This window comes from Triticum dicoccoides, chromosome 7B (assembly GCF_002162155.2).
Source record: "Triticum dicoccoides isolate Atlit2015 ecotype Zavitan chromosome 7B, WEW_v2.0, whole genome shotgun sequence".
NCBI classification, from domain to species: domain Eukaryota; kingdom Viridiplantae; phylum Streptophyta; class Magnoliopsida; order Poales; family Poaceae; genus Triticum; species Triticum dicoccoides.
In genome coordinates, this window is record NC_041393.1 from 574205626 (window position 1) to 574220061 (window position 14436).

A 14436-nucleotide genomic window follows, 5' to 3' on the forward strand; every position below is an offset into this window, starting at 1 on the left:
TTACAACACAATGGTGGCCTGAACCAGTATAAACTATGTGTCTCTTGTGTTGTTCCTTTGATTGCTTAGTTCATAGCGAGGCGGTGAGGTGCAGGTAGGCAGAGGGCTAAATCTCCGCGCGCACCCCAGTGTTCGAATCTAGAGGGTCTACCAGAACCCGAAATCCGACATTTGGCGCGCCAAGTAGGGGTGTGCCAGAATCCACCTTCTACCACTTCGCGTCCCGTTGCATCGTCATCATCATGTTCGGTGACCAGGTAGGCAACCCTGATCCTTGGGCGGCCTGGCCCGCCCACGCAGAACCGCCGCCCCGGGCAACCCCGCGCCCTAGGCAGCTCGCGGTCCACAGGGTGCTGCGGGCCGCGGGCGACGCGGACAGGCGGCGACAGCTCTCATGACGCGGCAGGCGCGGTCGGCGGCAAGGGCTTCCCACCACGCCGCGGCCGCGGCGCCGTACACCCGACAGGAGCAGGCAAACTCGAGGGCCGCTCTAACCGTGGCTCGAGAGCTGCTGCAGTGCAAGCTGCTGGAAGGTGGCCACGACGTGCTGCTAGAGTAGATGGCAGAGCTCCTAGGCTTCGCCACCTCGGGGGCTCCCCCCTTCTGCACCCAACTCCCACCTCAGGTCCAGGGTGGCCCGTCCGGGGGCTCCGTGCACTCCCGTGCAGCCACAAGCGGGCTCCAAGGGCACCCCAACGCTGGCCAGGCCGTCAGCGCCGGGCCAGCAGTAGCGCTACCTCCGCCCCCGGCCACTGAAGAAGGACTCGCCATGACCCACGGCCCCGGTGGGCCACCGCGCTACCACCCCCAGGCGGGCACCTCAAGCAACACTGCGTGGCACGCGGGGCGCTACGGCATGGTCTTCGGTATGGCGGCCCCAGAAGAGTACGTGCCTCACATGATGGACCAAGGGTGCGCGCATGAGGACGGACAAGGCTCGCTCCTCGGGTCAAGCTGGGGGGACGAGGCGCCAGAAGCCGAACTCTTCCATGAGCCCCAAGAAGGCCCCGTCGGCTACGCTGGAAACAACGAGTATCAGGTACCACTAATCCCCCAGGAGCATGCATACGCCAACCGTGGATCGCAGGAAGTGCAGGTCACGACAACGGGCGGCTGCCCCACTCCCGCAGTCTCCTACCCCTCAGGAGGAGGGTGCCGGGGGCTGCAGGCGAGAGGCCAAGATCCTACATCACCACCGCGGCGTTCGTAGCAAGGCATCCTCAGGAGGTAGGCCCTCTGCTGGGGAGGTGCCCTAGAGCCTGCCCCTGGCAGAGGACCTGTGGTCGTCGGGGGAACCGCTGGTGACCGCTCTACCCCATCGGCGGCGTCCTGGTTTCCAGTCGTCGTCGGTGGCACTAGAGTGTGGCGTAAGGCTGGGCCCTCGTCTGGCGATATGAAGCAAGGCCGGTACCTGTGAAGAAGGCCCAGTGCCTGTGAAGCTCGCCACCCCGTGACACTCTCACATAATAATGAGTGGGGCTGTACACGCCCCGGAGTCTCAGGGGTGCCGGCCTCAGGCCCTGGGGCTCCCTCCCACGCCCAGTGGCAGCACTTAGCTCCGCGCTGGTGAGAAGACGTCCAAGACTAGACTAGGTGCCGGACGCGGCCTTTTTTCTGCTTTCGTTGCTTTTCCCCCTTGGTTGTCGTTTTCCCTTGTTGAATTTAAGTTGGATTTGAGCTCGAAGATTTGCGTGTGTTCGAGGAAGGGGTGTTTAGTCTCGTTCGAGCAATCTCTCGCGTTCTGGTTACCACTTCGCCTCAGCTGCCTCCCCTCGCGAGCCCCTCGCGAGCCGGGGTAGGCCTAGCTTGCGTGCAGCCCAGACTGCCGACGCCGCACCCTCTCGGGAGGTTTTCATTACAGGTTCGATGGGTTCATTCAGGAGACGCTCGAGGCACCACAGCCCTCCGCAGGCTGGCTCGAGGCCCAAGCAGGTCGAAGGTAAACAAGCCCGCCGGCCCGTCGCCAAGCCAGCCGCTTGGCGCAGGCGTACGGGTGATATCGCATCTACTAATACGCCGAATATGAGTTTTACATGAGGGGCTCCCCCTCCCAAAATGCTCTTACAATCTTCAGGGCAAGGCCCAAACTCTATCTACGCGGGGTAAGGAAGCAGGGACAACACGCGGTCAGTCGGATAAATCCCCCAATGCATCCTCGGGGGGCGCCTCCTGAATCATCGCCGGCGTCACTGGCCTCGCCATCGTCCTCCGCATCGCCGGCAGCGGCGCCAGGGCCGTTCACCACGTCACCTTCATCAGCAGCCACGACCGCGTTGTCGTTATTAGAAGCGAAGGCCCTGATGAGGGCATCCACGTTATCTTCCACCCAGCGCGCCAGGTCGCCCCGGATGGCCTGGGGTACTGGAGCGATGGCGGCGTCAAAGTCGAAGTTGGGGAACATGTTCTGAGGGTGGCTGAAGACATGAGAGAAGGCGCATCCGAGCAGGGCGCGGCTCCTCTCCTCCACCAGCCTGTTGGCACCGGCGGACCATGCCTCTAGTTGCGTCACCATGTTGGTGAAGAACTGAAGACTGCCAGCATAGTTGACTGTGTGGGGCTGGTCGACAGCCACCTCGCAGATGTTACCCAAGGCCGCATTGGCTCTCTCCCGAAGCCTGGCAAGCATGGGGCCGTGCTCGTGCTCCAGGATCTGCCGCTGGCGTATCTCGTCCTCGTTCTGTCGTGCAACGGCCTCGTCCTTGTCTACCCGCTGGCGAAGAAGGAGCGCCTCGGCGCAGGAGGTAGTCAGTTCCTCCTGCGTTGCGTCAAGGGCAGCCCGAGAAGCGTCGGCCCGCCGCGCCGCTTCCTCCAGCTTGGCCCTCAGGACAACGGTCCTGCCTTCAGCCTTGACCCGGATCAACTCTAGCCTCTCCTCGAACTCACGCTCAAGGTTCAAGCGGGTTGTCGTCATCCCGCGCTCAACCTCTTCCAGGACTCGGGCCTCGCGCGCAGCAACATCATCCTCCGCCTATGACACCAGGCGCTCTCTCGTCTCCAGACATTCAAGATCGCGTGCGCGCTCAGCAGCTTCCAGCGTCAGTACCTCCTCACATCTCAGGAGCTCTGCCTGGTCGACCGAAGCCACCTTCATCGACGCAAGGGCCAACTCACGCAGCTCCACCTGCTGCTCCAGGGAGTGGCACCGGGCAAGGAGTTCCCGCGACCGCTCATCCACCGCCTCACGCCGCCGATCAGCTTCTTGGGCCTCCTCGACGGCCCGGGAGCGGGCCTCCCGGGAGGCCGCCAGCAACTCCTCAGCCTCCTCATTGTCGAGGTCACGCTGGTGGCGCACAAGGGCAACGGTCGCCTCCAGCTTGCGCCTCTCTTCAGCCAAGTGCAGGCCCTCGGCCTCAAGGCGCGTGTCTTCATCATCAAGCTCTTCACCAAGTTGGCTCACTGCGTTAGCCGCTCTCCGGAGAAACCCTTGGCGAAGAGCGCGGCGCCTCCGGGCATGCTCGAGCACGTCTTCTGCGTCGTCATCCGCCCCAAGTAAGCATCGGGGGCCTCGAGTCAGCACTCCCCCTCTGGGAAGGGGGCTGGGGGCTGGCCCCCTCGTATTGGCCGGGTACGCCTCACCAGAAGCCCGGCCAGGGGCCAGCCCCTCCCCAAATGAAGAGTGCAGGGCCGACCTCAGCCAATCGCCATCCATGATCAGACGCGAGGCCCAAGGCAGGCTAGCTATGCCACGAGAAGGCTCGCGAAGGAGGGTCGCGAGGCGCGCTGGGCCACGATGCGCCGCAGGATGGCTCACCTCTCTGGCCGGCCTCACCGCGAGGGCTCCGCTGGAGCTCGGAGCGCTCGAAGGCGGTGGAGAGGGTGGAGCATGTGGGGATAACTCCTCAGCCATCTCCGTGAGCTCGGTAGGAAGGGCCCTGCAGAGCAAGGATCAGCCAAAGCGATGGGAGGATCAAGAGCTAGGGAAGGGGAAGGCTTACTCATCAATGGCGAAATACTTCTGGCGCTTCAGCAGGCGGTAAGGGTAGTCATCACCCAAGGCCTCCCTTTTCTTCCGGAGAGCCTCGAAGTCCATGCAGAAGCGACCCAGGAGTTGAGCGCAGGGGTCAGCCTACGACGAGGAAGAAGCGGCAAGATGCCCAACGTTTGGTGTGTCGTCCTGATGCACGCCACCGGTCGCCTCACCAAGAAGTATAGTTGGGGCCCTAGGAGCCTCAACCACGGGTGCCATGGGCCGCGGCTCAACGCCCCCAGCCGCAGCAGTGCGGGCCTCAGGAGATTCCCCCTCAGGAGTGCCACCAGGCATCGTCACTCTGGCGGGGGCCCCCTCAGCCTCTGGCGGCTCATGCCTCCCTACTCCGCCACTCGAGGAAGGACCGTCGTGGATGACTGGGAGGGCAGTCACCATCACTGGGTTCTCGCGAGGACCCCTGAGGCCGGCCGGGTGCAGCCCCCATTCGTCGAAACCGGGCATCTGCTTCACAAAGTTCCCCTGTTCGAGCAAAGGTATAGCAAAGCCCCTCCATGTCGGATGCTTCCAGGGGAGGGGTCCCCGGTCAAGACCAAGAGCACCTTCCTCAGTGCTTCGGGCGTGAGGTCCTCCTCCTGGAGCCTCATGCGATCTTCACGCCCGCCGAAGGACCACATCCGGCGGGAGTGGCGCTGGAGAGGAGCAATGCGGCATAACAGGAACTCCTTCACCACCTTGGGCGTCGTCACACCGAGCGCCCTCAAGAGCGCGAAGCGATGCCAGACGAAGACGAGCCGAGGACCAGAAGACGACGATCCTCGGCAAGATCCTTGCCAAGGAAATCCACGAGACCTCCGGTAAGATCCTTGTCAAGGACGACCACGGTGCCACGGCAAGACCCTTGCCGGGCCCCCAGCAAGACCCTTGCCGAGGACATTAGCGGGGCCGCGGACAGGCCTGCGCATGCCAAGACTCCACCGCCATTCTCGTGCAGCTGCCAGCCCAGCCAGCTAGGCGCGCACCTGCATGGCACCGTGTGGCTTCCAGACCAGCTCAGCAAGCACCTGCGTGGTGGCATGCAGATCTTCGTGAAGACGCTGCCACCGCACCAGCTCAGCAGCCTGCCAGCCTACATGGCACTGCACGCCGCGCTGGCCTGGATGCGTGTCGGAGCAAGGCGAAGCGGCAACATCAAGAAGGGCACGTCGGCAGCGTATTAAATGCGTTTGTCCGACGCTGCCAGAGGATAGACTCAGCCCCCGCACGCACTTTCCACCTCCTGTGTGCCACTGTGGCGTCCCCTTTTTCCTCTAAAAGGAGGCCCGAGGCGTACGGGAAAAGGATTCGGCTTTTTGGACTACGCACGCTCCGTAGCTAGTTCAAGAACACAAGAACATTCAGATATACACCAAAGCAGGACTAGGGTATTACGCGATCCTCGCGGCCCGAACCTAGGTAAACGATCCTTATGCTGGCTCCTAGACCCGCTCTTTCCACAACCTCGCGTCCGTCGACCGTAGTAGGGATTCCAGTGATCCCATAGGTGTCGTTTCCACTGACAGATTTGATTTGATTTGGGTATGTGTAAGGGCAAGGAAAGTTTTAACTTAATTAAAATTTTGAAAAGATTTGATTTGATTGAGTTAATGCATGACGTAATTTTAGGAAAGTACCATTTGGTTTAGCGTTTTTAGGGAAGTACCATTTTGGTAAGATTTGATTCGATTTGGGTGTGTGTAGGGCAAGGAAAGGAAAGTTTTAATTTATTTAAGATTTTGAAAATTTTGATTTAATTTGATTGAGTTAATGCATGACGTGATTTTAGGAAAGTTCGTATGGTTTAGGGTTTTAGGAAAGTACCATTTGGTAATATTTGATTTGATTTGGGTGTGTGTAGGGGAAGGAAAGGGAAGTTTTAATTTATTTAAGATTTTTGAAAATTTTGATTTAATTTGATTGAGTTAATGCATGACGTGATTTTAGGAAAGTTCATATGGTTTAGGGTTTTAGGAAAGTACCATTTGGTAAGTTTTGATTTGATTTGGGTATGTGTAGGGGAAGGCAAGGAAAGTTTTAATTTAGTTAATATTTGATTTAATTTGATGGATTTAATGCATGACGTAATTTTAGGAAAGTACCGTTTAATACCCTATTTACACTGGTTTTTATTTTATGTGTTTTAGGAAAATATCGATTTGGTTTAGAGTGTTCCAAATTACTCTATTTATGTTGTTTTTATTTTGTGCTGCGAGAACTCACCCCTGTGGGGTAGTCGTTAAGGACAAACACATAACCACATGCGGAGCAAGGCAACACCAAATTGTACGAACCAAGAATCGACTGCCCCAACGGCCACCTAACCGACCACCTAAATGACTCCTTGCGTCCAACCTATGTGAACTATTTGAAGGATGTTTATCGTTAGTTATGTGTAATTAATTATGTTTGTACTGTGTTTGTATTTGCCTGGTATTTACTAATGACAAACAATGATGATCGTTTCTCATGTGCTTCTTGGGCCGACCAGGGCAACCCAACAGTTGGGTTGATAGAAAGCCCGACTGCATCCCCCACAGCAGATGACATGCGTAGGGCATGCCATTGACTATGATCATGTTGTGTTATTTCACTCCCATACTTTGTCGTGTAACCCGTTAACGAACACCATATGACTGCATGTCAACCAAGGTAAGACCAAATCAGACGAACCGAGCAACAAATTTTGATGTTGGTATTGCCTATAGTCCATGCAATGCAAATTTGATTGCCAACGCTTTTAGCTGCAAAGCCTATTGTAATAACCTCATGCTTCAACCAAGTCGGCCTTCTCTTTTGTGAAGCCTTGCGAAGTCTCAACCTTCAAACTATTCCTCAAGGTTATCTTGCAAGTCGTGAAGTCATTTCAACTCTTGAAGATCAAATCCGTAAAGCTCAACCATGTCATGGTGTGATAAAAAATGTGAAAGGAGGCCTTAAAGCAGGCGTTCCTAAGTACAAGTGATTTTCCATTGATGATCAAGATATCATGTTCTCCAAGGATCACATTGTTGTGTCTAAGAACGATGATTTGTGGAAAGTCGTGATGCAATAAGCTCATGATACACCTCGTTCTAACCCGGAACTGGAAAGCAACGACCCTCCACCGACCTGGCAACAAAGCAGGAGAGGTGCTCGGCATAATCCAACCCGACGCACATCAAGAGCCGAATAAACCGCAAAGATGGACACTCGAGGATCCTTGATGTGTTTTTCATGAACTTCCCGGGGATCCAAAACACGCAACCTATCCAGATAATGCGATCGCACACAACTCGACATCAACCCAACATGACACATGCAAAGGGAAGTCGAGCGAAACAACCAAGCAAACCTAAGGGAAGAGCATGATCAGAGGGCACATGCAGAAACACGTACATTGAACACAATAGACGGGCAGACCGCGGCGTCCAAAAGCGGGGCAGATGTCTGAAAACACGCCATCCGGCCAGGGGCCACGATGGCAGCAACCCGGGTGGCCAAAGCACCTCCACATGCCCATACAGGGACCAACCATGCAAGTCGGGCATGAGGGTCATCCATCCATAGGTCGCAATGGGAAAATCACAGGTCGGCAGAGACATACTCCACTAAGGCCTTGTACAATGGGAGGTGCTTAGGAAGGTGCTTAGAAAAATAAACCGAGTTTTTCTGAAGCACCGGTGCCTATTTCTACAGGAGAGACGCTTAGTTAAGCGTCTACCCTGTACAAATAAGCACCGGTGCTTAAGGAAAGCTTGGTTTATTTCTCTAAGCACCTCCACTAAGCACCTCCCATTGTACAAGGCCTAACCAGCTAGCTCCAGTAGCGTGCAACCTGCCTTATGCGTTTGGTATGCCTATGACATGACAACATACACTATGATGCTAGTTGAGCTTTACCCAGTTGCTCTTGCTTGTCTTGGGAATAAAGCATAGCGAAATGCAACATGGAGGCAAAACAGGATGCATGGAACGCGTTTCATTGATTTGTGAAATTACAACCTGCAATGGCGCACTTCTCATGGGACCTTTAAATTCATTCACTTCGGAATTGTGAGGACAACCGTGAAGTTAAAGGGGACTGTTGCCAATGTTAAATTATGATGAGATATCAGGCAACGATAACACATTAACCTAAGAGGCTAACTACTGCACCAAGGGCACCCGAGAAGCCCGACACACCATTTATCATTTTTTGAAGAAAGTGCACTGAGAACACTCACCATGCTCCATATGTACGCCATGACTAGCTGGCCGTCTGCCATGCACTGAACCCATTGTCCCTGTTTGGATACTCTAACTCAGTTAGAGGTTAGAGTTAGATTCTAACCCTGAACTAACTCTAGCCAATGAGGTGTTTAAATGACAGGGTTAGATGGAGCGCAGATATGGTGATGCGCCTTCACGGGCGGTGCAAGAGGGAGGGGGAGAGGACAAGAAGCTTCGAGGAAGTGGGGAAGGATCTGCTGCGGGGAGAGCGAGAGAAAAAGGTGTTTTTAGTGGTCCCGGGAAGAACTAACCCAAATAAGCACCTCTTGGGTGGGTTAGATTTTTTGAATGGTTAGATGCATCTAACCCAAACTAACTCATCTGTTTGGATATTTTTGGATTAGTTGAGTGCAAACTAACCCAAACTAACTCTAACCCATGGATCCAAACAGGGCCATTGCCCAATGACACCTTCATGTGCTTTTCTCAGGCCGATGCTGCTACACGTGCACTGCTGGGCTCCTATCCAGCTTCTTATCCATAGTTTATTTCAAGGACCGACGTGTCTGCCGGCATTGCAGTTTTGGAGAACCTACAGAGAATTTTACATGTTTTTGAGCTGGTGGAACCGAGCCCGGGCCACTAGACGCCCTCTATGGTTTTATTTTCGATGAAATGGAACCAAGGGGACGATTCAACGCAAACATGGCAGTTGAGCATGCATTTTTTCATTCTATTGGCAGTCCTCGATGACTCCTCGCTCGTTGTGAATCCCTAATTCCGTCATTGTGACGAATATAGAGCTCCTCTATTGGTCCCCAATGGCTCCAATGCAAGAGCATATCGTCGTACTTAGACGCTTGATGTACCTTACTCAGGCAGGTCCATAAGCGTACACCATTCGTCTAGAAAGCAAACGAACGCGATCAGGAGGCACCGAACATACGAGGAAAAATAAATAAGGACATTAAATCACATCCATGCTCTCAGAATATATTTTGGCTATGAAGGGCCCTAAAAACGTTCAATTCACTAAAATCAAGCGTCGCCTTCCTCGCCGTCGGTGCCGTCGAATGGACGAGTTGCACAACCGCTCCCACGTGATGTCCCACCCTCGATGAGCGGCAATGCCATCTCAAACAAGGCAAGATATTTACCACCTGTCATGCTGCAGCAGGGCCCGTCGGTGGGCACATCTGCAGAAGGCCGACCGATTCCTCTACATGAAGCTCTGACGGGGTCTACAGGTTGATCCTCTGTAGCCTATGGGTGGGCCCTCGCTTGGGAAGCTTCGGCAGAACCCTCATTAGGGGAGACGGTGAGGATGGCGCGGTCGACACGTGATGATTTGTACACAACCAAGTTGACATTGACTATCGTTGGGTCCGCCTCCACCATCTCCGTGACGATGACATCAGACATGTGCTCCGCCTCCAACTGATCCTCCACTTGACGATGATCCTCCAGGATCTGGATGTTATAGTGCTACTCCTCCAACAACTTCCGAAACGCAGACACTGGATTCTCCTCGACCGGTTAGGTCATCTGTTTGGTTTTTAAACTGTGCATCATGTAGTGGATGCTTATGAGGTTGCGACGACCCTGGGCTTTTATGCTCATGAAATTACCGCGTTTGCCCCGCCCCACCCCCAAGAAAGATAACTTGCAGCGCCATCTTATCCTTGGTGTGCCATAATTGGCCCATAAGGCCCACCAAGGAAACCCTAATTTTTGAGAATATTTAAACCGTCCATCAACGTTTTCCCTTTCCCTATTTCCTCTCCCCTCTCGTCCATTCTCTTCCCCTCTCTTCCACGCAACCACAATGGCGGCGCAGCAACTCCTCTTCTCATTCGTCTTTTCTTCCCCATGCTCTCGCCTCTGCTCTCCTATCGCTACCGTCGCCGGAGGAATACGCCGTACATCTAAACCATCGCCTATGGCCAAGAAATTGTGTTTTGCCAACATCGAGTGCTTAGGCATACTTAAGAGTATGCCTGTTAGCATGTTCTCTTACTCTTGGGAGCAGGTAACAAAGCTATGATGAGCCATTGAGTATTTTTCATGTTTTCTTTCATGTTTGTCATGTTCATTTTTTCCAATCTATCGCAAATCTATAAACTATTTTTTACGGGGACCTACAAGCTATCTTTAATCCATAAGTGTACATTCGCCTGTTCGTCTATATGAAATAATTCTTCTTAGCATCGACAAAACTATGGGAACGGTGAAAGTTGGAATTTTCTTTCCTCTCTCCCAAGGTGACTTGAGAAAGCCTTTCCCCTTGATCTCCGTGGACTAGCCCGTGGATTCGCCTCCCCTCCGGCTGTCGCTCCAGCGCCCAGTGGCGTGGAGGATAATCCTAGTATCTCAACTCCCGCTAGTAGATAGGTAGGGTTTTAGTCCTCACAGGGGCGGCGTTTGGACCGATGGCGGCGCTCCTTCTTCGAGTCAGTCTCCCGGGTTCCGATCCTCCTCAAGTTCATCGATTGGGACAAATTAGATGGAGCTCCGGCGTAGATTCCTGCCAGCTCCTTGGGGCAGTGAGGTTGGGGTTTCTCGTCCTGCGTACGCAACATCGATATTTGGTGTCAGACTCTTCGGATTGATTCAAGGATTCAACGGCGATGACTGCGGTTCCAGGGCGCTATCCTTAGGGGCACATGCACGAAGACTTTCCGGCTGTCATCAACAAGGTCAGGCCGGCTCCGATATGGGAGCAGCGACATCGGCGCGTTGGCGGCTCGTTCTTCTAGGGGCGATGGTGGTTCGGTGGTCCATGGACATGTTTGAGGTGCTTTGTACTTCCGGTGAATCTTTATAACAGATCTGATCTTTTTCGTAAAAAGAGAGGCAAAACTATGGGAATGAGAAGTTTGGGCCACCCTCTGTTCCCACATACAAAACGAACTATGATGTTTGTTCTCAATACATAGTAGTATTTACGTTCTAATAAGCAACCCACCTCTCCAGTGATGTTTTCTCCACAACAAGACTCTGCCGCCCCTTCTTCTCAAAGTAATAACTTGTCCGCCACAACTTACGAGAGTAACAAGCAAGTAATAACTTATCCGCCACGGCTTCTCAGAGCAACAAGCTGGGTTTATTTGGTTCAAAGGACAAGAATAGAAAAGTCATACGAAATGAGATAGCACATATCTCAATTCCTATAAAAAAAGATGTCACGTCGTCCATAAGATACAATTTTTTTCATCAAGTCTGTGGTACAATTTTTTCCCTATGAATTATGAAGGATATGAACCAATCCTACATAGAAACATGAACCCATTCTTGCTAACCAAAGCCTATAAAGAACAAAAATCTACAAGGATCCTATCATATAAAATGCCTACCACATTCATATGCACGTAAGAAGGCCTAAGTAACAACCAGGAAACACATATTTCACATCACAAAAGAAAAAAAAGAAGAAGATCCATGATGAGTATGCTTGTTAGCATCTTGTTTACCCTTGGGAGAAGGTAACGAAGCTATGATGGGCAATTGTGTATTTTCCATGTCCACTTTCATATTTGTCTCGTTTATTTCTTCAAGCCATTGCCAATCAATTTTTTTGATGGGACCGACAAGATATCCTTATTTCATAAGTAGACATCTGTAGTCCGTCTATATGAGATAATTCTTCTCAACATGGGTGAAGCAAGGGAAATGAGCATGGCCAACTCACCCTGTTCTCACATACAAACAAAATAATAATGTTGGCTCTAGGTAGCGGTATTTACACTCTAATAAGCAACCTCCTCGGCAATGCCGTTTGCTCTAAAATTCGGCTGCGCCACCGTTTCTTCTCAAAGCGACAAACCAAGTGACAGCTAGAAAGAAAAGGCTAATCAATAACTTAACAAGCTAAGTAAGAACTTATCCACCACGGCTTCTCAGATCAACAAGCTAAGTAACAACTAGAAAATGAAGAATCCGCAAAAGAAAAAGAAAAACCGAGCAACAACTTGTCAGCAACAACAATAAAGGACGGTCAAATCTTCGACAGCTACAAGCGGTAATGATGAGATGAAACATTACCATAACAAGAAAAGGTGGTCCAAACAAGACATGAACGAGGAAAGAAACAAGCCAGCAGGAAGCCTGCCTCTCCATTTGGGAGGAAACATGGGAGGGAATTTTGGGAGATGTTCATCCGTTGGGGGCTCGGAGGCCCCACGGTTCCGAATTTGGGAGGAAACGGGAGAAGATACTACGTAGATTTCCCTTTGGCCCACCTACAAAGCGCGGCTCCAGTCCTCCTCTTCCCGTTCCCGTTCGCCTCACGCGTTCCCGTTTTCCGTCCCCGACTCAGAGCCCCCCTCCCGTTCGCCCCTCCCTCGTCTCAAGTTCTCGCGCTCCCTCGCCCGCACGGGCCCCGAACCCCTCCCGCCGCCCGCCCAAAGCCCCGGCCGCCGCCCGCCCCCTCGCCCCCGCTCGACCGCGCCGTAGCGGAAGCGGGGATCCCATTCGGGCCCCGGCTCGAATTCGTCTTCCTTCGACGGTAAGCAAGCCCTAGCTCCTCCGTCGATTTTTTCGCCGTTCCGACAGGGAATGAGCTCTGCTCCGCGCGGATCCTGCTCCCCGATCGGCGGAACCGAGGTTTTCTCGATCGAATCCTTCCGCCGCGTAGCTCGATTAGTTGGTCGCTGGTTCGCGTGCTGCGTGGTGGCTCGATTCGGCCCCTCTCATTTCGCTTCCCCCGGGCGATCGCCCGCGGGATCCGTATCCATCTCGGTTGACCCCGCGTGGCAATGTTCTTGTGTCTGGTGCTATGGGCCTATGAGCTTGCGCTGCTTATGCCAGTTTAATTCTTCCCGAGTTTCTTGCCTTTGCCGCTTGCATCGACAGAGGCTGTGGTGTTGCTGCGAATCAAATGGGCTGTGTCATGCTTTCTTAGTTGGACGGGGCTTGCTCTTCTTGTTTATGTACTTCTGTAATGGTGTTGTGCATTGCGCTGCTGATAAGGTTTGCTAACTTGCTGTTATTTTGCCTGCTGTGTCCAGCCGCATCTGTTCATCAGCAGTCGATGACGACGACACATTGAGGCCAATTTGGTGGACGAGATGAATTTGGGGCAGGTCTCGAACCTGTCCGGGAAGACCACGCAGATGAATCCAGGCAGCAGTCACGGGATGCCACAGCAACAGCAGCAGCGGCAGGTTGCTTTGGGGCACCCCGGTGTGGATCCTGAGTTTGTAAACTTGCGCAAAGCTATGCTTCAGAGGATGTAAGCTTTTACTTATCGCCAAAATCCACTTCTCGATTGGTTCTGGTGCAATAACTCATGCTTGGTCGTTGATAGTCGAACCAAATAACTTCTTTGCAGAGGATTTGTATTTAAACCACAAGCTTGAATTATGATGTTAACTAACACTAATTTAACATTGCCAGATTAGAGCTTATTATTGCAAAGAGGAATGCACCTCCTGGAATGATCCCAAACATGACGAACCTTGCAAAGCGGCTTGAAGTGGCTCTGTTCATGGCACATCCGACCAAGGTAATCCAAATCATTCTTTTTTTTTCAAGGCACACACACACACAGGAAAAAAACATTGCAGGGCTGAGAAAGAATGAAATGATACTTTATTTCTGGGGACACTCAAAATGTGTGGCATGCTTGCCATTCAGTTGGCCGTGGTCACTCTAGAGCAGTCTACCATTCACTAGCGTTGTGGTTATTTGTATTTTCCGCACAGTACAGAATAGCCAGGACTATCCCAAAAGCTAATGTCCCCATGCTATCTACAGCCCACACCTTTGTTCACTAAATACTAGTCCCTATGTAAGTCAACAAAAGACACAGGAAGCTTTCGGTCTGCTGGTGCCAGAGATGCACCCTCATGTTTCTCTTTGCTCAATTGCAGTACACTTGAGCTTCTCTCAGCCATCAGGCTCATCATACACGCACCTCCCATCAGTCACTACTTTATGGGTTTAATTCAATACGAAGTAATGAAATCAATAAAGAAATCTTGTGCCACTCGGCTAGAGAAGTGGACTTGAGATGTGGCACAGGTGTCCAACATGCCACGGCATTGTGATTTATGCAACTTGCCAATTCAGTTGAAAGATGGGGGATTTCAGCGCCCCACCAGAAATCTTGTGAATGCAGAAAAAACATTCCAGTTAAACGTTGTTGGTCACTATGAAACAACGTTGTCCTGCTTATTTTTTCCTTTAAATATGAAGATTTTCCACTGCGAAGAGCTGTCCTCGAGGACATGCCACTGCATCACCGATACTTGGACCTATGATCCACATATTGGTGAGGAGGAATA

At 52.5% G+C, this 14436-nt stretch overlaps 1 protein-coding gene across 1 annotated transcript in view; it reads left to right on the forward strand.

Moving 5' to 3' along the window:
* The first annotated feature begins 12486 nt into the window (after nucleotides 1-12486).
* Nucleotides 12487-14436, forward strand: part of LOC119336548 (probable histone acetyltransferase HAC-like 1) — a 13899-nt gene continuing 11949 nt past the window's right edge. Inside the window, exons 1-3 of the mRNA XM_037608593.1 lie at nucleotides 12487-12656; nucleotides 13159-13382; nucleotides 13547-13655. Of these exons, the coding sequence (XP_037464490.1) occupies nucleotides 13219-13382; nucleotides 13547-13655 (273 nt within the window). The 5' untranslated portion in view covers nucleotides 12487-12656; nucleotides 13159-13218. The remainder of the gene's footprint in view (nucleotides 12657-13158; nucleotides 13383-13546; nucleotides 13656-14436) is intronic.